Below are 23,909 nucleotides of genomic sequence, written 5' to 3' on the forward strand. Positions count from 1 at the left end.
AAGTTTTGCTAAGTGAGTGTGTATAAGGGTGAAGGAGAAAATAAGTCATTTCATGGGTTTTGAGTTTTGTTTTGTTTTTCTTCATTACCTAAAAACCTCCAGTCATAAATAAATGGGTAGAGTGTCTGACCCATCAGTCTGTAGAAAGTAGGGATCAATGGGAGCTTAGTTCTGGAACTGCATCTGAGAGACACACATGAGGAGAGAGGCAGCAGCACTTGCACGGTGAGCTGAGCATGCACCGTGTTACCAGCAGGGAAGGAGAAACTGGGTCTTTCATTATTGACCATATTATTGACTTTAGCATCTGGGATGTGTTGCAGGGACTTCAGATTTCATCTCAGCATTTTAATGCTAACACTCTGTGTCTGTTGAGGAAGAAGCAGCTTCCACAGAACATGGAACCTGCCCACCTCAGTGTTTCTGCACAAGCCGGTAGAGCTGGTCCCTCAGTCATTTGGGTCTCTGCTCCCACTTGAGCAATATGGCAAAGCCAGTTGAGTGCCAGGGCTCTCAGTTGGCCTCTGGCATCAGAGTGATGGCAAAAGAAGCAAATTAGATCAAATAGCTTGTGTGATTCTGTTGCATGTCCATATATTTTTGGCAGATGTGTTCTGAATGGATCCTTTATGTTGCAATGTGTCAATCATGTAATCTGCCTGGATTATGGAAAGGGGAAGTGTTAGAGCTTGAATCCTTTGGGTTTCCCCTGTCCACGTAATATAGATGTGAAGTATTTCAGAGCTCCAAGCGTGTGCACAACTACCCTTCTCTCTCCCTCTTTCTTTTTTGGTAGATGCATGTTGTTCTTTAAATAAACTAAAGAAAAGTGTAACATTTGATTTTAAAGACTTAGATGTCATATTTGGTTTACGTATTTGATAAAAGGCATGGTTTTGCATCCTTTGAAAAATATACTTTTAGCAGGGCTTATGAAGTTTTGGGGATTTTTTTGAGTGGTGGTATTTATTCTTTGAAGACAGTGGAGCACTAGATAATTAATAAAACCAGGAATTGATTGAACAATTCATGAAGGTATCAACTCTGGCATGTGTAAGTGTGTTTCATTTACTCCTTTTGTTACAGCAACAGTGACGTCTTAAACTGGAGAGGTTTTGGCAGAGGTTCCCAAGCACTAAGTGTTTCTTCGTTTTGTTGTTATTTCTCCATTTGTTTTTAATAACAATCTCTGGCACTCTGACAGATGCCTTCTGTTTGCTACTCCAGAGAGCAGGCATGCCCCTCGAAAGCTTGGCAAGACAAGAAAGTGGGTCTGTGACAGGTGCTAGAGCAAAGGACATGATATCTATACCAAGGTTATCTCTATAATATGAATCCCTTAAAGAAATAAAGCTTTGGAAAAGACCGCTTGCCTGCGTTTACCAAAGAGGAACATTTAAGCCAATGCCTTAGGCTGCTGTCCTAAATAAACTACTACTTGTCTCTTCTCATGTCATTTTACATCTTCAACAACTTTTAAATTAGATGAAATCCATTTATCTTTTTTTTTTTTTTTTTTTTTTTTACTTGCTTAGACTTTATAGGAGAATGATTTTTCATTCTTCTCAGACAGCTGAGTTGGAAATGGACTTTTGAAGGATGATGGTCCTGCCAGTGATGGAGAAATATGAAGTGTCAGGGCCTGGTGATAAATCTTCCCGTTAGTCCGGCTTTCTCTATGGGAAGTTGGCAAAAGGCCAGTTGCAGTAAGCCCTGAAATATTCCCCAACGAGAGCCTGTGGCTCCACCAGAGGCCACTGAACGTTCCCATCCCTGAGAAGAGGCACCGTGCTAGTAGGTCACCAGGCATGGTGTAAAATCCATCGTAAACAGCTTGCTATCATAGACTTGTGAATGTGCTAAGTGGTCATAAACATCCGAGAACAGAATTTGAACTCACTGAGAAAAGGGAACTGTTTCCAGAGAGCTCATTTTGATATGTAAATCCTTCCGTTTGTTTTCTAACCACACCAGATCTGAGCAGTTCTGAAATTCTGGTCTGCCAACTGATTGCCACTAAATAGTCAGCAACAGCTTTAGGGAGAGGCAACTGAAATTTTCTATAGGTTTCACATCCCATAAACTTGCAAATTCTCTGGGATTTATCATTAACCGAGTTGGCATTTTAATGGAAATTGCTGTGTGCATAAAGAGTTGAAAGTCCCTATAAAATGAACCACATTTAGTAAACATACTGAGGCACAAGTGAAATCAAAACAAATCAACTCCTTTGTGGTGTAATAACATGCTACCTAGACCCTTTCTAGGTTTTTCTCCTTGATTATAGGCGTTATCTGCTTCATTAATTTAAGTACTGTTATTGTATCAATCAAGTACTTTGCCAATTTCTAATTGCCAGGCTGGGAGCTGAGTCACTAAGTTATCTTGGCTAAGAAACAGTTCAGGAATGACAGTTGTTTGGGTATTAATTTGTTTTCCTAAAGGCCTTGATTACTTTAAAATTGTCTTGAGTTTCTTGTATTTTTATTTGCCTTAGTACATTTTATTTGGCCTTTAAATGGATCACCCCACATATCGGCCTTCAAGTCCATTTTGTACTAACAAGTAATATATTAATAATATATATGAGCACGGATACATTTCAGAAAAAAAAAAACCAAAAAAAACCAGTGATGGTAGAAATATTTTCAAGTGACCCAGGATTACTTTATATTTTTGTCTAATCAAAATACTATAAAGAACATTTGAAATGGTAAAAAGGTGCATTCCTCAGTTGTACAGATAGGCATGAGACCCAGTGGTTTGAGAATATGGGAAGAGTTGTTCTTAATGTAACTACAGCTTGGAGTAGTTTGCAAACAGGCTGATGCCCTGTTGGTGTTTCACTGTAAATCTTTTTTTTAAAAAACATTTTATCTTTCAATCAAAATAACACAATAGGTATTTTTGCTGATCAGGTTTATCTAGGAGGTGCTGGTAAAACCATTGCAGTGGAGTTAAATCGAGTTTGTTCTTGGAAGGGCATGGTGGCTCGTCCTGATGGTCCTGGCCTTCATTTCTGGTTCTTTGTGGAATGATTGAAACTCCCATATGCCAAAATATGCAGTGAGAGACATTTCAGGTAGTGCACATGGATTTTTTCTGGTTTCAAGTGATATGCAAACTCTTTTATGTTGGTATCTGAGATGTTCTGGTTTTCTCTTGAACAGGAATTTACTTGCGCAAACAATCACAGCAAGTAAAATAAAACATTTGGGAGCTACAGCAAAACGTGTTTGCAGTCTTTGAGAAATTTCACTTGCATAGAGTGAAGAAACTCTAAGCCTAAAAGTTAAGTTTTCATGCAAGAGAATGGGTAAGGTTCATTAGAAGTTTCATCTCGTATGTATTACCACTCTTGAGTACCAAACAAAAGCCATATTCAGTCCTAAATATTTACTGTGATAATTTGTATAATTAAGCCAGGCTTTCGTTTTTACTGTTGCTAGTACAGTACCATTTAAGAACCCTGCCTCTGTGTTATTTAGAAAGGCGCTGACACATACACTGGGTTTTTCAGCAATTCATCGAGTTTTAAGCACAGTTTAATGACACAATGAATCAACAAAGAGAAACTTGTGAAGTTGGTACATCCTTTTGCAAATATATAGCAAGTTTAAAAGTCAAAGACTGCTCCCTCTCCCTTCCTTATGTATTTTTCAAGCAGCGAGGGAAAAGCACTGAAGAAATGCATCTTAACATCCCATCCAGTTTCTGCTGTACCTCCTGTCCAGCCCAACAGGCTCTGCAGAAGAGCCCAGTGATAAATTCATCCCAAGCAAGCGCTCACCCTACCCCTTAGCAATGGGAAGCACATGAAAGCTGTCAGGGCAGGATTGCACTATTTCTCTTCAGGGTTTCTTTTTAGTTCAGTGTCTTGCTTGCTCAGGTGAAGAGCATTGGTTATTTAATGAACAGGTCTAAAATTATTGGAAAAAATTCTGAGGTAAAGAACAGTGTGCTTTTGGTATCCCTTATGTATAGAGTGCTATCTACTCCAATTTCTCTGCATCCAGGATACTTGCACTGAATTAATTTGAGATAGGTATTACTGGAATAAGAATAATATAGCATAGGGAGTACCTCAGAGAAAAATACCTCATCCTTGAATTTGCCTGTATGGAACTCTGTTCTGTATTTTGTGGAATAAGGACACATGGTGCTGATAAGCAAAACTTTCCTACATCAGTGGGATGTTGTTTTATCATTTTCTGATAGGAACAGTCAATTTGTGTATCTGTGTTCATAGCTGATTGATAGCCTACTATAACAGCTATACCAAGGGAAATGCTTTTGCCTATGGTGGCTTCTTCTTTATTGGATTTTTAAGTTACAAATTTAAGAAATCTCAGTTCTAATTAACAAAGTAAATATAGAACTGAGTTATGGGCTTAAAGGGAAAATGTACAGGAACCTCATGACTGAACAGAAGATCAGATTTTTTTTTTTTTTTTTTCCCCCAGCCTTGAAACATATTTATTCTCCTGTTTATTCTTGTGTGGCAAGAAACATTTCATATGCTTGGGAAGGTTAGTTATTCCTGAAAAGGCATCAAAATCACCAAAGAAAAAAATTATAGGTGGTTGTTTCATCATCATAAGGTTTTTCTTCTGTGTATATGATGGATATGTGGCAATGTTTTCCTTCTGTCTTCTTGTAAATGAGTGCAGTGAGTACTTCTATGTTTTTTTCTTAGCTGAGATTTCTTTAAGACTCCTCCAGGTACCTACATGCAATACGTTAGGTTTAATTTACAGTACGGTTGCTACTGTGGCCTTTGAAGGATGCAAGTTCAGGGCATGCTGAGAGTTAGGTACAGGTAAGAGATGCCAGGACTTCTGATTTCTGTCTGCTGTGCCAGAGCAGTGAAATAGAGGATGTGGCTCCTGAGTGAGATGCAGTTACCAACATGCTGCGTGATTCGGGGAGAGTGGGCAGTGTCTGGGGGGGTACAGGCAGAATAGGCAGCGTGTGAGGGAGTTCAGGCTGCCGCAGTGGCCGTGTCAGCAAGTTTGTACTATAAGCATGTTTGTTGATGACACCAGCTGGGAGGAGTGGCTGACACGCCAGAGGCTGTGCTGCCATCCAGAGACCTGGACAGGCTGGAGAGTTGGGTGGGGAAAAATTTAATGAAATATAACAAGAGAAAGTGTAGAGTCTTGCATCTGAGTAGGAACAACCCTATGTTCCACTATAAGTTGAGGAATGACCTATTAGAGAGCAGTGTCGGGGAAAGGGACCTGGGGGTCCTGGTGGACAGCAGGATGACCATGAGCCAGCACTGTGCCCTTGTGGCCAGGGAGGCCAATGGCATCCTGGGGTGTATTAGAAGGTTAGTAGGTCAAGAGAGGTTCTCCTGCCCCTCTGCGCTGGTGAGACCACATCTGGAATATTGTGTCCAGTTCTGGGCCCCTCAGTTCCAGAAGGACAGGGAACTGCTGGAGAGAGTCCAGTGCAGGGCAATGAAGATGATTAAGGGAGTGGAGCATCTCCCTTATGAGGAAAGGCTGAGGGAGCTGGGTCTCTTTAGTTTGGAGAAGAGGAGACTGAGGGGTGACCTCATTAATGTTTACAGATATATAAAGGGTGAGTGTCATGAGGATGGAGCCAGGCTCTTCTTGGTGACAACCAATGATAGGACAACGGGTAATGGGTTCAAACGGGAACACAAGAGGTTCCACTTGAATTTGAGAAGAAACTTCTTCTCAGTGAGGGTAACAGACACTGGAACAGGCTGCCCAGGGGGGTTGTGGAGTCTCCTACTCTGGAGACATTCAAAACCCGCCTGGACGCCTTCCTGTGTAACCTCATCTGGGTGTTCCCGCTCCGGCAGGGGGATTGGACTAGATGATCTCTCGAGGTCCCTTCCAATCCCTAACATTCTGCGATTCTGCATGTGTTCAGCATGGCACACGATGTGCTTGGGAGAAGCAGCTGGTGTTTTAGCAGTTGCATTTCTCCGTTGAGGCAGCTATCATCTCTGTGTCAGATTTAGGCAACTGTGAACAGAGAGTTCAGGTTCAAACTTGTTTGGATTTAAGTCACCTCTTTCATAACTCAAAAGCAAGTGAAGAACAGCAAGTGCAAGAGAGGCATCAGCACCTGTGGCAGCAACCGTTGGGTCCTGACAGCACTGACAGCTCCTTAGAGCTGCTCGGAGCTATGTTTTCCATCCCAGACCAGCAAATGTGTGAATCCAGAGATCTCAGAGTGGCTGCTGGAGCCCTGAATACTTTGTCCCTCTTGTGACAAGCACTGGCAGTCAGTCAAGGACATTTTCTCCTCTGTTCACATTACAAGAAGGGGCAAGACTTGAGCTAGCTCATACTGAGCTGATATTCGTGCAGGGGAAGTGCTTCACAGAGCTTGAGGAGGGAAAGGAGCCTGAGCAGAGGTTGCTTATCCTAATTCTTGCTTGATCCCAACTGCTCCTTCCCTAGCTGTCCAGCCTAACCCTTCAGAGAACTTCTCACACAAGGCAAATTCACAGGAGAGATGGATGCTGTGGACATGCTGCTCTGCTAGGCCTGAGCACCAAGCCTCATTGTAAAGAATGTGCTGCTTCTTGTCAAATGTTTCCTTGGGAAGGAGGAGAAGGAATATTGTTGGTTTGCAAAAATTCCTTCTATTGTTCTAGCAATCCTAAGCTTCCCTGGAAAGCATCTGGCAGCTTTTGAGTGAAAAACAGCTCAGCATCTGAAAACTGCAGACCAGAATGGGCAACACATGTGCACCCCACGCAGTGCCCCAGTGGGAGCTCTCTTGGACCACTGAGTTGGTGTTAAGTCAGAAGGATGATGAGACAGGAGACTGACACAGTCAGTAGTGGGAAAACTTCACTTGGAAAAACACCAGTGCCTTAAAAACAAACAAACAAAAACCACCCCAAACCTCTAAGTCCATAATTGCCAATATGGTTTTAAGTTGATGTTGGTCCAGTTCATCTGAGAGTATTAGGTCTTTCCAAAATGTAGATAAATCATCTGTGTCATTTCCAGATATCACTCAAACACGCCTCTCTGCATGGTACCTCTCTTGCTCTGGTACATCATCAGAGGGTCATATGTGTTAGGTGCTTTAGGAATTTCTCCTCTCTCTCTGTTGAAGGAGATAAGCTTTTCACGCACAGGCTGTGATTTGTGCTAAGGGTATTGCTCAGAAGACTAAGGTTGAATTTTATGCTGTGCCTCTTGGAACCTTTTTCAGCTCCTTCCTTGCCAGCTGGCTTAACCCAGAGGCAGGGGAGCTGGAGATGGTCCAGCAAGCTGCTCCGCGATGAGGGTTCATACTCGTGCCTGTCGGTGGGGGTGGCCAGCGATGCTGCACCACCACATTGCACCCCAGGCTTGCCTCCTGGTGGGATTTCTCTGCAGGTTTTTGTGTCTGCAGAGATGAGGGGTGCTCAGGGGATTGTCTGCTTGTCCCTTAGTAGTGATTTACAGCTGTTTCCATCTGACACATGGGTCATTCACAGAGCCGTTTTCTAATAATTTAATTCTAAAATAGTGTAAAATGGGGGAAAAGGGAAAGGCAAGATCATCGTGTATGTTAAAAAAATGAAAGCCAGTGATTAATAGGCTGAAAACCTGGAATAGGTTTGTTCACACCGCAACACGCAGCCTAACTGCCCTTTCCCATCCCTTCCCTGCAAAGTGGTCTGTGGAGTTATCCAACTTCACTCTGTCCTCTTGTCTGACATGTTCTGCAGCACGAGAATTCCCCCAATTACCATCAGGCCCCTTGCCCTGCAGGAGTGAGAATCTTCACTTGAGCTTATGATGGGAAAATGACAGCTTTTAATAGGGTAGGTGAGACATTGGTGATGGCGTTTAACAAACCGCCTCTCTTCTCTGTGGGTGAGAACGCTGGGCTTTTGCTGTCTCCTGCGACTCAGAGAACGGGCAGAAATGGGCAGGGGACACAGGGGAAGGTGCTTTGGCAGCAGCTCCTGTGTAGGTGCCATACAGTCTGTGGCAGAAGCTGCGGTGGGGCAGGGGGAGGAAGACTACAGTGGGGAGGAAGGCTGCTTCCCTGCACTGAAAGAGAAGGCTTTCTGTGTTAGGAGACAGCCTTTAGCATGGTGTGGGGAGCATGGTTTGGGAGCTATTTTGTTTTCCTCTCTTGTCACTGTGTCTGTGGGATCAGTTGCTCTGAGCACCCACCTGGGTGTTCCATATGTGGGGAGCTGTGTCTGGGAGACTGGCTGGTAAATTTGACAGGCTTTTTATATTCTTTATTTTCATTTAAACATTTACATCACATCTTGTTACCTTCTCTTGTCTGTAATTAGAAATACTGTGGAATTAAGAGCCATTAAATTCATTGAGATTTCAGCTTTGGGAATTTGCCCAGAGGCACACAGCTTACAGGCTTTCACAAGGCTTCACTTCCCTGGAGCCATCTCCCCCTCCCCTGCTTCATCCAAGCCTTTGTAAAAAGGAACCATCTTTTCAATTTAGCTAATTAATTGCTCTTACCAACCGACAGATGTTTTGTAGCCTTTGAAGACCAGGAATAGCCAGGTATATAACTTCTGCAGCCTTACATTGACTGCCCATGTAATTTGAGCAAGAACTTCTGAAGCTCAAGAGAAAGACAAGCTATTAAAAAGGAGTTATAATAACTCAGAATAATATACTTTCCCCCTATATTTCACTGGAAGGATTTTCTTGTTCCTTTACCAAAATTTATTCCGTTCTGGGGCACAACACTCACTGGGCTGAGAAAGAAATTATCATTCAGGATATCTCTCACATTTATTTATTTATTTCTAAATGGTGCCTGAGATGCATGGCAATGGTAAGAAAAGCCACAAAGATCACCATGGGTAATGCACGGGAGATTCAGCCTTGAACCCTCCCCAGCCGAGCCTTTGTTTTACCCTCAGCTGCTCTGTTTGCAGCCCGTGGTCTGTTCTTGTGTTCTCCTTCTCTTGTGTAGGGTTATTTGGGACTCTCTTTGGCAAAAAAAATTACTAAGACTTGTTCTTAATGCTAAGGATAGCAGTTAGCACAGCAGAATTGTTGGGTCTGGGCGGTTAATCTTCCCTCCTGTTGTCTACATTATTAAAAATGATCTCACTGAAATAAATATCATCAATCAGTGCCAGCTGCAGTTTAGCTGGAGTGTAGACAAGGACAAACTGTGCGCTCTGGCTGCCTGCAGACAGAAAGTGTTCGGACTAGTGTAGCTGCAGAGCGGTAAAATGCTTGGAAGCGAACCGATCCTTTTTCCGGGAAGAAAGTATATTCTGCTATCAAATATGACAAGGAAATCAACCCTCTTTCCTGCCAAGGTTGCGTGAGTACAGAGCAGAAACAACTGTCCACCATGTGACGAGCCACTACCAGAAGCAGAGTATGTCCTCTGTTGATGGAGGCACAGATCTCATGGCAGTTTTACTTCCATGTCACTCCAGGCCACAGCATCTCCCTTGATCTACTGCATCATAACTGGGAGCAGCTTGGGTTCAGTGCAGTTCATCTGCTGGGAAAAGTGTGTGTTTGGAGAACGGTTGCAACCATGTTGGTTGCAAACAAAATATTGATTGTAAGAAAGAAGATAATGTTTCATTCTGGCTTTTAAGAAGCTAAGTGCATAGAATGAGGCCTTTACCGAATTAGAGTTGGTGAGAGATGAGAAGGGCTCATATTTAAGAGTGGGCAGAAGGACTGGAGAACACTTGAGGCGTTGCTAGTCTTAAAAAAGTGAATGAACCAACTCTGAACTCTCTCTTGTGCTTAGGACCTTGTCACCCATCACTTTAGCTCCTGCTATCCAAAGTGGTAATTTTGGCAAGAATTCACATGTGCTTATTTACCTCACCCAAGCACCTGGTTTGAGGTTAATAGTTTAAGGAAAATTGGCCTGAATTCTTGGTTTTGGTTTGTTTTTTTTTTTAGGTAACAGCTGCGTTTTAGTTGTCACCACTGTTCCTACCTTGTAATAGATGCACAGAACATGAGCATAATTAAGGTCAAAAAGGATGCGGTCAAACATGATGATCACAGAGGGCATGTGAGTTTTGGGGAGGAAGAACAGTTAGCAGGAACACGTCAGCTGTGTTTCCACAGGGTCAGCGGCTCAGCAGCCTGGACAGGTTCCCTGACATTCTGTCAGATTCGAAACCTGAATTTAGTGTGCATGCAAAAGCACGAAGCAGGACTGACAGTCACCTCTTAGCAATTACAGAAATAAAAGGGGAAAAAAATATGAGTTGGGATGCTTCAGGCTCAGACCTTATCAAACTCGTTAACTTACAAAGGCCTTACTGATTGCTGTGAGTAACATGCACGCTCCTGAGTTTATGGGCCTTCTTTTGGCTTGCTGGCTGTCCCCAGTCACAGCCCTGGGAGGGAAAACCAAGCCAAGGTCCTTACAGCTCCAAGGAGCCGAAGAAAAGTCACTTCACAGTCCTCTGTGCGGGAGGAGGATTTTCAGCATGTCATTCACAGAGTCTCAGTACAGGAGAGCTGGGGAAAGGCGCAGGCACTTCCCACCTCAGACAAATTTCAATTTAAATTCCTCTTCGAAGAGTTGACGCTGTATCTCAGGAGAGGTTAACAATGTGGCATAGAAATGTGAGAGCATACTTGAACAGATCCCATATAGAAATTGTAAGCTCAGCGGACACAGACTCCTCTTTCGAGCCCAGAAAAAAAAGATTAGTTAGGTTATGCAATTGCTGGAGCTGGCACAAAACCAGCTGCATGCCAATTACCAGCCCCTATGCAAATGCTTGTACCGAAATGCAGGATGCAGCTGGACGTGGGTCTGGGCACCCTTCCAGGATTATTCCAAGCCACATTATGACAGTTTTGAAAGAGAAGGGCTCTATGGAGCCAGTAATTTTTCACAGCCTTTCAGAAAATGGAGGAAATTACCACTACATCCCGATCTTAGCTATTTTTTTCAAAGGGAGAAGGAATTTCTGCATGTTGATGCCAATCAGGACGTACTTGAGGCACTTATGCTCCAAGACAGAAGGCCATCAGTCTGTTTGCCAAGTGCATGGCCTGAGTGCCAGATGTGCTTGGGATAGAAAGCAGGCTTCTTGAATTTGTCAGTGGTTGTATGAAAAGAATTTTAAAATATACCACCAAATAATGCCAGAGTTGAAGCTCCTGGGGATGCTGCAGGGAAACCCTGCCACATTCAGTTGCCCCTGGCCCTGCTGAAGTTTCTGTTCCTACTGCTGTTTGACTTCCACGTGAAAACCCCACTTGGAAAGGGTGCAGCAGCAAAGGCAGACAAAAGGTCATGCAGTATTTACTTGCAAGAGGCCTCTTATAAAGAGCCGATGCCAGGAGAACAGGGACGCAGTAGTCTCACAGTTACATGTCTCAGCAGATGGAAAAGATAAATTGAGAGCTACCACCAGCAGACATGAAACATTACAGGTTTGAATAAAATATAAAGCAAGTGTCCTGACAGGAGAGGCATTTGAAATGCTTGTGTCTAGCTTGGCAACACAGAAGAGAATCAGTCAAAGTATGTAGCCTCATCCTGGGTGGAGAAATTATATGACCATCCTATAAGGAAAGAAGCAAAGTTTAGGGGAAAAGATAAAAACAAGTACTCTTGGAAGCATTTTTCAAATTTGTCCCACATAGCTGATATGGAATGTAAGGTAGTGGAGAGCTGGATTCCTTAAGGGTTCAGTTTGGCTCAGTGGACCTCATACCTATTTGGTGGCTCCAAGCACCAGCTTTCACTGTTCTGACCTGGAATAGGACATGCTCTCCACTGCTGCCCCATGTTTCCTCAGACTCCCTTGACTGTTGGCTGCCTGCCCTTGAGATCAAGGAAGGAAGGAGGTGGGATGAGTCCCTGTTGGAGCAGTGGGACAGTGAGGTTCCAGTATTGTGCAGCAGGACTCTGAAATAGCAGAATCATAGGGGAAGGAGGACACCTGAAGGATCAGTCTGCAGTCTTACCCCTAGGAAGCCTTGACACGTGGTTCTCTGTAGAGTTTGTGGGTGAATTTGCAGACAATGGAAACCCCCTAGAGGCACTTGGAAACTCTGCTGGAAACCACTCATGTTGCTGTAGGGCTGGCAAACAAACATACTGCCCCTCACGAGCAGAAACCATTCATCTGGAGAAATGCTTCAATCACAGCAAAAGCTCTAGAGAAGTTGTGAGGAAAAATTAATGTGAAACCGTTGTGGAGGGTCAGGAAGGGTGGCCTGGTTGTGTGTTGCTACTGCACCTTTGCAGAGGCTGATCAGTGTGACAGATCAAGGTGTTGCAACTATAGGGCATGGGTAGCCTTTCCAGAGGGCTGAAGAAGTGACATTGGGGTCTGTTAAGTGTTCACTGAATAAATCTGGAGGGTGCCTGACATAGAAAGCAGGGTCTGTGTTATGAAAGACTGGAAGGCAAGTGGTCATACAACTTCTGTGGGTTACTATACCAGATGATGTCCCCCAGGATGCTCACCATTAAAAATAACCAGACAACAGAAATTAATTTCAGTACTGGGGTACCTGTCAGAGCTTTTAGGCTTTCTGCAGCCTGTTGGGACACCAGAGAGACTTCGTTTGCCATTTTGGTGCACCCAGTGTGCTGCACATCATCTACCCTTCCACACCTTCTGTTGGCTTTCTGCCAAAGAATAAGAACAGGGCAGAAAGGAGATGATTTCTTTTGGATTCAGCAGGTTTCAGTAACTTTTAAATAATCAAATGCCCACAGCTGTGCTTCCTTGCTGAAGCCCATACTCAGAGGTATGGGGTTTGGAACAACTGGAAGAAAAACACTTTTACCGGAGGACTTGGTGAAGAGGCACACACCCGCACTTTGCAGAAGCGGCTCAGGAAGATCCTGAGAGCGCAGTCACTGCTAACCTGGACGCAGGTACCTCCATGGGGTAGGGCTGTGCTACCTGAATGTGAAGTGATGACTCCTGCGAGTGCACTGACTGCTTATTTCTGGCTGTTGGCATATTGCTGCTCTTACTGAGCTCAAGAGCGTGCCTTCTGGGGTGAGCTGGCGATGTGTCATGCTCTCCATAGACAGTAATTTGAAACTCATCAGTGATTCATTACAGTGACTTAAATGAATACAATTTTCTTTTTGCTAACAAAAATCAGAAGATCGAAGGGCACCAGTTCTTTCATGCTGGAAGCTATAATGTTTCTTAATCCAGATGTCCCCTTTGCATGAAATGGAGCACAGTGATGGTGACAAAGGTTCTGTGTTTCAAATACTGTAGCACTTCTTTATATACACACGTGACATGCTTTTAAATATATTTTATATTCCAGATGTCCAGTTTTGCATCATCAAATACGTATCAGTAGATAAAAATTTAAAATTAAGTATGCTTAATAAATGGAGAAATGGAGAAAATGGATTGCTTATGGAGTGTTGTAAGTACTGTCATGGCAGATGATTAATAATCATAGAACAACAAAATAATTTAGCTTGGAAGGGATATCTAGAGGTCATCTGGTCCAATCTTCTGTTCAGGGCAGGACTAACTTCAGACAAGGATCAGGTTGTTCGTTGTTCATGAAAATCTCTACAACAGGAGACAGCACCATATCTCTGGTCAGTCTGCTCCTGTGCTTAACCTCTCTTGCTGTGAAGAATATTTTTCTGATGTCTAATCAGTGTTTCCCACATTGCAGCTTGTGCCCATTGCCTCTTGTCCCTAAGCTTTGCTCTTCTGAGAAGAGTCTAGCTCTGTGTTCCCCTGTAGCCCTCCTTTAGGTAGAGGCAATCTGCAGGCAGGTGTCCCCCCACCCCAGTCATCCCTTCTTTGTGCTGGACAAGCACAGGTCCTCTCACCTCTCCTTGAGTTACAGTCCTCCAGCCCCTAACCACTACAGTGGTCCTTCCCTGGACTCTCTTGTAGTTTGGCAAGAACCGTGTTGTGCTGGGATGTCCAAAAGGGACCCAGTGCTTCAGATGCACCTTCATGAGTGCCCAGCAGATGGACATCATCACCTCCCTCACCTGCTGGCTCTCCTTCTGCAGCCTGCTGTGGGATCGCTCTTCATCATGCACTGCTGACTCACATCCATCTTACCACCCACAAGGTCTGCCAGGCCCTTTTCTGCCTCTCTCCCTGATTTAGAGGAACCCACAGGAAGCCAGGTGAATTGTTACAATATTATGGTTTATATCTGTTAATCTACCTATCACCCCCCAAAATTATATTAATAAAACAGTAAATCAAGCAGTTGGCTGCTCACATCAGGATCAAGGTTTGACTGGACAAAGAAGTCAGTCAATTAGCATTTCCTTCTGAAAATTAATATCTCTGTAGCAAAGTCAACATTTTACATTAAAGCTCCTCACCTGCAAAGTCAATGGGGTCAAACAACTTTCAAAAGCTAGTGATGGGAAAAGAAGAAAACAAACGAGGTGGGTAACATCGTAAACAGCTGCTGCTGTTTCTGCAGTTAATAACTGCAAGGGAAATTCTGGAGCTAAGGCTGGGCATACAGCTTTCTGTCTACCCTCTTGTTAATCAGCATTAAGGGTATGCGATACTGATGGCAGCTGTGTGGTTAACAATACTAGTGTTGGTTGGAATCAGCACATCATCTTACTCTTTGTCAAAGCAGAGTAGTTATTACAGGAGCAGGAAGCCTCCTCCAGAATAGAGGGAAAGGAGATGATGGAAATGTAAACCTGGGCCTAAAGACTTAGGGGCATCAAGATCCAAGTAGGCAGAAACTGCTGTGGTCGACCATTTTCTTCCCTTTTGTATGCGTGAGGGTTTTTTGCAATATTGGTTTGATTTAGCTGTTTCTACTGTCTTCCATAGTATTTTGGATTACTTTCTCCCTGCAGTGAACCTTTTGGGGCCATGTGGCTGCATTTTATGTGCCTTAGGGTCTCAATAACTGCTCAGGGTGCAAAGTGAAATGGGGCCCGTTAGCCTGACACCAACTTGCACTTCTATGAGAACAGGGTGGTAATGGAATATGTATTGTAAATCTGGCATGTTTACTGCAAAGGACGGGCATAATTTTTTCCTTTTACCAAGTAGCCAATTAAATGATTGGATGTTTTGATTTTGATAAGGCTGTGAGAAAGAAGAATTGAGGGCATTCAGGGACAGAGGAATAATCTGAGCAGAAATGAATGGCTGCTTCTTTGAGTTGGTTTAATATGGCTGAACCTGTTCATAAAACAGATACTCCCTTTGGGGAGATCACTAAAGAAAGAGTTGACCAGAGCCTGTTGTCCTTTAATGAAGTAGCTAAATGATTCGCAAGGACCCTGTGAGTCCATCTTCACACGCATTTGCGGTGAAATGGTGAAAAGGTACCCCATTAAACTCAGTGAAAGGTAATGAAATTACTCCATTTTTATTTAAGCAGCAAAATAGGTAGCTAGTTTTGGAAGATTTATGCTCAGGTGCTACAATCCAGTGTTCTTAGTTATTGAGCAGTTGGAAGTACAGACCCACAGGCTGCACATAACACTGAATGCTTTTGATAAAAATAAAGAATATCTTGCTGTTACCATCAAGCCTTGAAACTGACTCCCAGCTAATGACCCACATAATCTTTACTTGAAATTGTATAATTGAGATCGAAGGCTGTCTGTGGCTTCTAGCTGGTACACAAATTCCACATCCATGAGCTTTAGAGTATGGTCATTGAGCTGAAATGGAGAAGGTTAAAACTCTCATTTTCATTACGAAGCTCCCCCCATCTCCCAGTACAAATGTGACATTTCAATTTTACACAGTCCAACTCTTCTTAAATCATCTGTATAAAAACTTCAGATCTTGATTGATGATGGATGAGCTATTGTCTCCTAAAGCACCCAGTTCTCATTACCCTTTAAGACATAGCTTATTAATGATGGACCTGAAGTGCTTTCCCAGTGGGTCACCAGCAATCAACTGTGCTAAGAGATCAAAAGACTTGGTTTGGCATGAAATTTCCAGGCCAAAGCCATTTTCAGATAATGCATTCAGCATCTTGGGAGAAATATGACAGTGTTTTGAGAGTGATACAGTATATGACAACATATTGCCATCACCTGAGTGATGGTGGCAAAGTGCATGCAAAGGTGGTTCAGTTCTAATTGAGGCTGACTCTGGAAATTAAGGTGTATTCAATATGCATGATGTGATGTGTATGTGCAGAGTACACACTTCTATATGGTGTGGTGTAAAAGACAGCTTTTTCCTTAAGAGACAATCAGCTTGAAAGTTATAAGGTATCCTCTGCTTTGCTTTTGAGGTGATTACGGTAGACATGCCCAACAGTTTTTCCTATTTAAATCCCTGCCCTTTCTCTGCCCACTTTAGAGCTAGTTCTTTTCCTTTTCACTGTGCCTTCTTCCAGTTCATCGTGGCAGCTGGCTTCATAGCACCAGAGAAGAGCTTTTAATTCACAACCTTGAATAGCCATAACAATTTTATAATAATTTTAGAACCAGTGCCTGTTGCTAAACAGGTTTCTACAGCCCCACTGCATATCGACACACACAAGTTACTTGTACTTCAGCATATGTTGCTCAATGTGAACATGTTTTGCCAATATAATCCACATTAGTAATTAGATAACAGACCGTGAGGGATTACATTATACACAAGAAAAAGTCAGCTGAAGAAAATGCCCTTTTAACAGATGGATGAAGATGATTTGTTTCCGTCTCTGATCTGAAAAGACAACACACTTGTAGAGCTTGTGTCCCTTTGTCTTATTTACAGGGATCTTAAGCTTCTAGTGGCTAGTAATGTATTTTCACTGGCTTCAGTCAACGTCATTCTATTAGAATAGTTTTTATGAATTTAGCCTCTTTTTGAAATTAGGGGACTAAAATGTGTGTTCTGTACCTGTCTGTGTTCCATGGCACTTTATGGAAAGTGCAAAATACTTGTATTTCATTGTTGCCAGGAACCTGTATGTTTTCATTTCTTCTGTTAGTATTCTAAGTATTTTATGGTAAGTTACCCAAGTTATGTGGTAATGGTTCTGGTTATTCACTGGGCTAATGGAAGCAAGTAAACAGCAGATATAACGGACAATACATTTCTGATTTAACTTCCTGAATAAATAAACATTTAACAGAATTTTAATAGTATGCAGATATAAGTTCCCCACAATCATTTGGCAGCAATAAGCAAAATAATGTCAGAAGTCAGTGGCAAGCGGACTTGCTGTTTTGTTTTCCTATAACTTTGGTTACAGAATTATACTACTTTTAAGCCAATAAAATAGCTCTAGTAAGGAAGATGATAAGATTTTGCACTCACTTCAGAATCAAGTGGCCAAAGACCTTGGAGCTACCCCTTTGCTCAGGGAACCAGCTGCAGCCCTGGTGCCAAAGCAGGAATTCATTATACTGAAGTGTGGCCACCAGTACTGTCGCGGTTGAGACGGACAAACGACATGGACCAGGTTCTTTCAAGATGAAAGTAATAGATGCCATTTATTGCTACAAGTGCATTTTTATACAATTCTACCAGTTCATGTGTCTTTTCACTATTGGTTACAAGTTACAGCACTAACATCTCATTGGTTAATTTTTCTATCATCCATGTTATTCTTCTATCCCCTTCTCTCTCACGGGTACATCTCTCCTCTCTCCGGATACTCCTTTACTCCCATCCTTCTCAAGGGTAAATCTTAATATCTCAAGGCTGATCTCTACTCTCATATTTTCTGTCAAGGATTCCACAGACCCGCTGCAGTTTCCCACACAGTACCTTACAAGCAGGCATCCAAAATCACCTGACACCTTTAGAAACTCTTTTCCCAATGAAAGCCAGTGGGACTTGTGCTTTGAAATCCCCTTTTGTAACTTAGTGTCCCTGAGCAGCGTGGAAGTCCAAGGGTAACGTTTGCCGCCAGCACGGTATGGTGGGTATTGCAGGCACCAGTTGATAGCACGGAGTCCTCTGGCTTCTGCCCCACGCAGCAGTGATTGTACTTAGACTTACAATTTTCCAGTGCCACAAAAAATGGTTTTAAAGGACAAAAATACTCTCCCCAAAATGGTATTTAAAGTACGTTCCACTGTGAGCAGTGCTTTTTAGCACTTGTTTGGCAGGAACAAGCTTTTTTTGCAGTAGAAGTCACAAAATTCATGAGGAGACCTGTTGTTCTCTTTCCTGCTGCAGGCAGGGAAGAAAGAGCTTTTTGCCTGGCTTCCTTCGCTAGCTCGTCTGCACAGGCAGAGCTGCCTGCCTTTCTCCTCCTGTTTGTTGTTTACCTTTATCTCTCACTTTCAGTGCTGTAAATTAAAATGAGATGACTTTATGATGATGACTTCATTATACGGTAACTCTATTGTATATTGATTACATTTGTGCTTCATTTGCTCAACATGTAACAGGGTTTATTAGGTCTTTCTAGGCATTGTTCTTGCTAAGAGAGGGCAGAGAAGTGCAAAATGCATTTGAGTTACAGTCAGTGAAGGTGATGCATCTGTGCTGATTTACACATGCTGAGGACTCAGCGTAAAGAAAAGCAGGATAGCAGGTTGGAATAGGAAAGTAGACAGGGATTGAATCTGGATCCCACAGAACAGGAAGAGTCAAGCACAAGTACTTTAAAGATTGTACTAAACTTCCAACTCAGGATTATTTAATATCCGTAAGAGCACACCTTTCTTATTTTTATGCAGGTTTATTAGTGCCTCACCGTATGAAGGGACCTGTAAACTTTAATCCTGTCACCTGTGAAAAATGGTACAGTGCAGGGCAAATATAGATACTGAATCATGTTTTTAGGGAAAGGCAGAAGGAACAGCACTTATTATTCAGGGATGAGAGAAGTCCAAGTGTTTTCCATGTAAATCACAAAGAAAGCTGTCAGCTTTCCTTCCAGTACAGGGGAGACATGTTCTGGTTACTTTTATGCTGAAAAAAAGTATTTCTCCACAACTCAAAACTATTACAATTACTTTTAGAATGAGATGCTGCCTGCTTTACAAGAATGCATCAAAGTTCCTAGCAGAAAAGAAAATGTGATAGGTATTGTCATGAGTGAATGCTCTAAACCCCAGAAATTATGCCAGTGGCAGGTGTTCAAATGTACCACCTGATAGTGACACTATTCGGAATTGTGTGCAAGTGTTTAAGAAGCTATGCATGCGTATTTTACAGTTTTTCATGGTTTATTAGATGTTACTTTTAATCAAAATCTGTGCCATAATGGATTAGATAATCCAGTATAGCTGGCACAACACAGATCATCACTAGTCATGTTTCCAAGCGTTCTTCTAAGTCCCACTTTTTCTCCAGAGCAGAATTGCTAGCAGATGCTGTGTGGGTTTTTTCAGGGATCATAAGAATATTATACTGATCATTGCTATGTCTCTAATCTGGACTCTTTTCTGTATAAGATTATTATTATTGTTTTCATTTTAAGCCCCTTTTCATTGAAAAGCCAACCTTTTAAACCAGAGGTTTCTAAGAAATAGTATTAATAATACTTTGAACTGATTAATATGGTGAAGGATGTATTCACAGATGATCCTTTATTTAATGCATTCATTTCTTGGGGGCTGCCTCCCCTACATGCTGCAGCCTGTAAACCCTGAAATTAATAAAAAAATATGCAGTAATTCCTTCTCTGTTGTTTGTCAGCATTAGCATTCCCACTATAGCTTTTAAAGGTTTTCTTGGGAGACAGGACTATCAGATGACCTTAATCATTGCTACCATAGTCAAGATTTGCTCTTAATGTCTCTGTGAGAAGTGTGACACTCCTGGCTCTATAGCAGCACTTAATGTCATTCTAAGGTGCGATTAGTAACTAACCTTCAACATTTTTTTGCTTGAATCTCTGACACTAAGCGGTGCAGGAGGTTTTAGCTGCGTAGCTAAATGAGACGCACATGAATTGTCTTTTGCTCTGGAAATATGAGAGCCAGGTTAAGAAGAGAAATGGTGAATTTGAACAAGAATTTACAGGGTAACAAAAACCAAGTTATTGCTCCAGAGGAAACCCGATGCTACAACCAACAGCTGTAAGATCATTTTTGTGTTGAGATTTGACAAATCAAGTCTGTAGAGACATGGGAACAAGCCATATTTTTACACCGACTGATATAAACATAATTATTTTTTTTAAAAAAGGCAAACTTTTATCTGCTCAGAAACCACCTCAATTCGACACAAAGCTTCCAGCAAGGCAAGTCAGTGGTGGTTTTGGATCATAGTACTTGAGATTTGGATCATAGCTAATTTAGTATTTGAGTATTTTGGGTCATAGTATTCCAGCAGCACAGTCTGATCAAAAAACGTGCTTTCCCAGACATTGTGATGACTGGACCCTGCTCATGTGCTGTGGGCTCAGAAAATTCCTCCGATATTATCCTCCGATAATAAACGTTAGTTTATTATCTGTTTTAAGCATTCATACCTGTTAATGAAATACAGCATAGTGTGGTTGATTGCTTGTGTTTTTAAAGTCAGTTAAGTCTTGAAGGACATTTTACCCGCAAATAATGGTACTGTTCCACACTTTATTGCACTGGAACAACAGGTAAACTCAGTAACTCATCTAGCAACTTCTGCATATAAACAAATGGTTCCTGTTTACTAATACTGTAAGCTACTTGCCCTCCGGTTTTCAGAGTATTAAGTGAGATTACAGTGAGAATTTTTTTGTATTTAAATTTCATGCCCTCTCTCTCCAGTACACAAAGCAGCAATAAATTTAATCAACTGTGTGTCTAAATTCTTACAAGTATGTTCTCTTGTTCTTTTATGCAGAAATACTGAATGGAGGGGTGTATGTTGGCCAGAACAAATTTCTTTGCTTCGCAGACACCATTCATTGGCAGGATATCGTGCGTAACCCCTGGGCCTCCAACTTCACTTTGGTTCCAACAAATGGCAGCTCAGGATGTAAGTACTGGCTTTATTCTTAGCATTGTCATCCACTCAGCATGAAAGAGTATAAATATGACCACTAGTTTTCCCCGAGCCTCTGTTACGGATAATTGTGTTTGTAAATTTTCCCTGCGTTCTTCAAAGTTTGTGTGCTGCTTGTCAGAACACTTAGTGTAATCTTAAAAACACTGTGTAGAGAGGATTTGTGAATATCATACATTTTCTGAATTTTCTGTCATCTGTTTTCTCTCTTCTGTGAATTCTTTTTACTATTTATTGCTAAAGCCAGTGTGCTGCCATGGAAGCACAGCCGTTATTGTTTGCTTTGCATTTGTTCCTGCTGCTCAGTCTGGTCCTTGAGTCACAATGATCTGTCTATCGCATCATAATTAGCTGCTGGAGTAATTATGGCACAAGCTCACGGATAACCTGACTTTAGATGAGAAATGAGCCTCTAAGAAATAGTTATTCTGTTGTCTTGTGTGTATCTGTGAAGAAAGAGAATTTGCAGAGGATACGGTGGTCTTCACAATATAGCCAATATTTCTCTGTTTTTAATCTTTCTCTGTTTCAATGCTCTCTATTTCAAACTTGTATCTATGTATTTTGATTAATGTCTGATCCATTTCTTCTATTTCCCTTCCCTAGAGTTATTCACGTTCAGTTGTATTTTGATGATTCTTGCAGCAGTAATGAGTTCTAGTGAATGGTGGTGACAGTGATCTGAAGTGTTTAGGTAAAATATTCCATAGTATAGTGAAGTCCATTCAGAATGAATACCCTGCCATTAAACCCTACTCTAAAGATGTATCAACATTGGAATTCAGATATAGTCTGAATTGTATCTAATTGTATCTAATCTCAGGAGTGATACCAGAACAGACATATTGTTCTGAGCATTGTGGCTATAGGGACATTCTGGATTGCTTGCCTTATCCCAGGGGTGTCAAACTCATTTTCATCAGGGGCCACATCAGCTTCGTGGTTGCCTTCAAGGGGCCAAATGTGATTTTAGGACTGTATAAATGGAACTACATTTATGAATTTATAAGTGTATAAATGTAACTCCTACATTTATACAGTTCTAAAATTAAATTCGGCCCCTTGAAGGCAACCACGAAGCTGATGTGGCCCCCACTGCTCCTCCACCTTCCAGCTCTGGAGCTGAGGCTGAATTCTTCTGCCTTCTGGCTGGAAACCTGACATAGTTGTAATGCAGCCAGCTATCTTATTTGCATATTAAAAAGCCTCATCACTGGTGATGATCAGTTCTAAGCAGAACTGATAAAACCTGTGGAGGTTAGGGAATGCCTGTACCCTTTCATGAGTCATTACTTCAACAAGAAAAAGACTTAGTTGTTACTCTGTTTTGTTCTCCTATTAGGTTTTCTTTTAACCTTTGCCAGTTCTTCCAGAAAAGTGCTTCTGCAACAACAAGGTAATAAGATGTTTTAGAAAAGCAACCAACATCAATACTGTCTTTTTGAGCTAACAAAAGTTTTAGTGGTGACTTCAGAGGAATGAGAACAAGATCAGTGCTGAGTACTTTTGGAATCATGCTCTGAAAGTAATAAAGGCAAAGATTAGCTCCCACAGCAAGATGAAAGAATATATGTACCTAACTCCAGTTTTCTTAAGACATTTTTTCTTTCCTTTTGAGTTGTTTTGGAACATAGGGAAGGAACAATTTGTGCTTTGCCATTTGTGCTTGATAAACCTGATAAACAGTGTTATTTCAATGATGGTTGAGAGCTATGTACCAAGGCAGCATCATGAAGAGAGCCACCCAAATTTTGCTTTATTTTTCCTTGAGATGGAGCAGAGTGCAGTTGAACTGTATTTAATTTAATAAACATAAGACTTCTCCAAGAAACAGGATTGCATCTCAATACTATTCATAAGTCCTGTGAAATTTGGTTAAATTAGCTAATCCAAACCACTTCTATCTTCACAACTTACACAGGTGAAAACTTAAACCCCATTATACAGAAAGCCAACAGATACCTAAAATGGTTTAACAAAGGTATTAAGACTTTGGGAAACAAAGAATTCAGGTACAGAAATCACCATTTAAAATAGCCTAAAATTAAATAGCTTTCCATGTGTGCATGCATGCATGTATGTAAATATATACGTATATAAAGACTTCAAATGAAATCACTCAAATGTGGAACCTTATTACTACCTGTCAAGAGGTAGGAGAAAGAGTTTTCTTACAAAAGAATTACAACAATTTATTTGTTCTGGTGCAGAAAGGACTTGGAGAAATGAACATTGAATTATAACCCTAGAGTGGAAATCAGTATAAATTATCATTAAATAAGGTATATGCTTCTCAAATTTGGCTCACATGTCACTTTTTGTAATCTGCTAGGCAGTGTGGATGCTTGCTGGGCCCAGCCTTGCTATTTTTTCCACTGCTGCAACCAATACTCAATGCGTTACAAAGTCTTCGGTACTTTTCTGCATAGATTGTGAGTCACATTTTTTTGGATCCAGCATGCATATGTTTGGGGTTTTATGTTTATTTTATCTGACTGTGTTAAATTGCGGGAAGTCTCAGGTGCCTCCTATCAAATGCAAATCTTGGCTAAGTCCACTGGAATAGAGTAAGTACCCTTTGCTTGGAATTACTGAGAATATCCTAAGAGATGTAAGGAAACTAACACTTTCTGTGTTAGAGTATCTTGAAAAGAATGAGTGGGGTTTACTGCTTCTCTAAAAACCTTTACAAGAGAGGAAGAAGGTCTGTTAGAGAAGCTGTATCAATCTGTGAATGTAAACCAACCAATTCTTCTGTGTCATGCTCGACAAAGTCCATAGCAGTAGTAATTTAGGAAAGTCTGTGTAAATGTGTGATCATGCAACACCTGGGTTGATGCATTTGCCTATGTGCTGTGTTAGCCGTGACTGGCAGGACTGGAGGGTAAGATATGCCCCAGGAATTGTTAGGGCTCTTTCACCATGACCACATCAGTAGTGCTCCCCGGAAAATAATACTTTGGGGACAAAAGGCTGTTACCTGCCATGAGTGTCAGAATCAGACACTTCATAATTCCAGCAGGTCCTAAAGCCTGAAACACAGTTTGGT

At 41.7% G+C, this 23,909-nt stretch overlaps 1 protein-coding gene across 4 annotated transcripts in view; it reads left to right on the forward strand.

Annotated features, from left to right (window-relative positions):
• The window catches only part of ERBB4 (erb-b2 receptor tyrosine kinase 4), a gene marked incomplete at its 3' end in the record, with an annotated part of 614,339 nt that overhangs the window by 398,736 nt on the left and 191,694 nt on the right, over positions 1-23,909 (forward strand). For all 4 annotated transcript variants that reach the window (XM_082056775.1, XM_082056772.1, XM_082056773.1 and 1 more), the window contains exon 4: positions 20,699-20,833. In XM_082056775.1, coding sequence (XP_081912901.1) covers positions 20,699-20,833 — 135 coding nt within the window. The remainder of the gene's footprint in view (positions 1-20,698; positions 20,834-23,909) is intronic.

This window comes from Streptopelia decaocto (genome assembly GCF_964273445.1).
Source record: "Streptopelia decaocto genome assembly, chromosome: 6".
NCBI lineage: Eukaryota > Metazoa > Chordata > Aves > Columbiformes > Columbidae > Streptopelia > Streptopelia decaocto.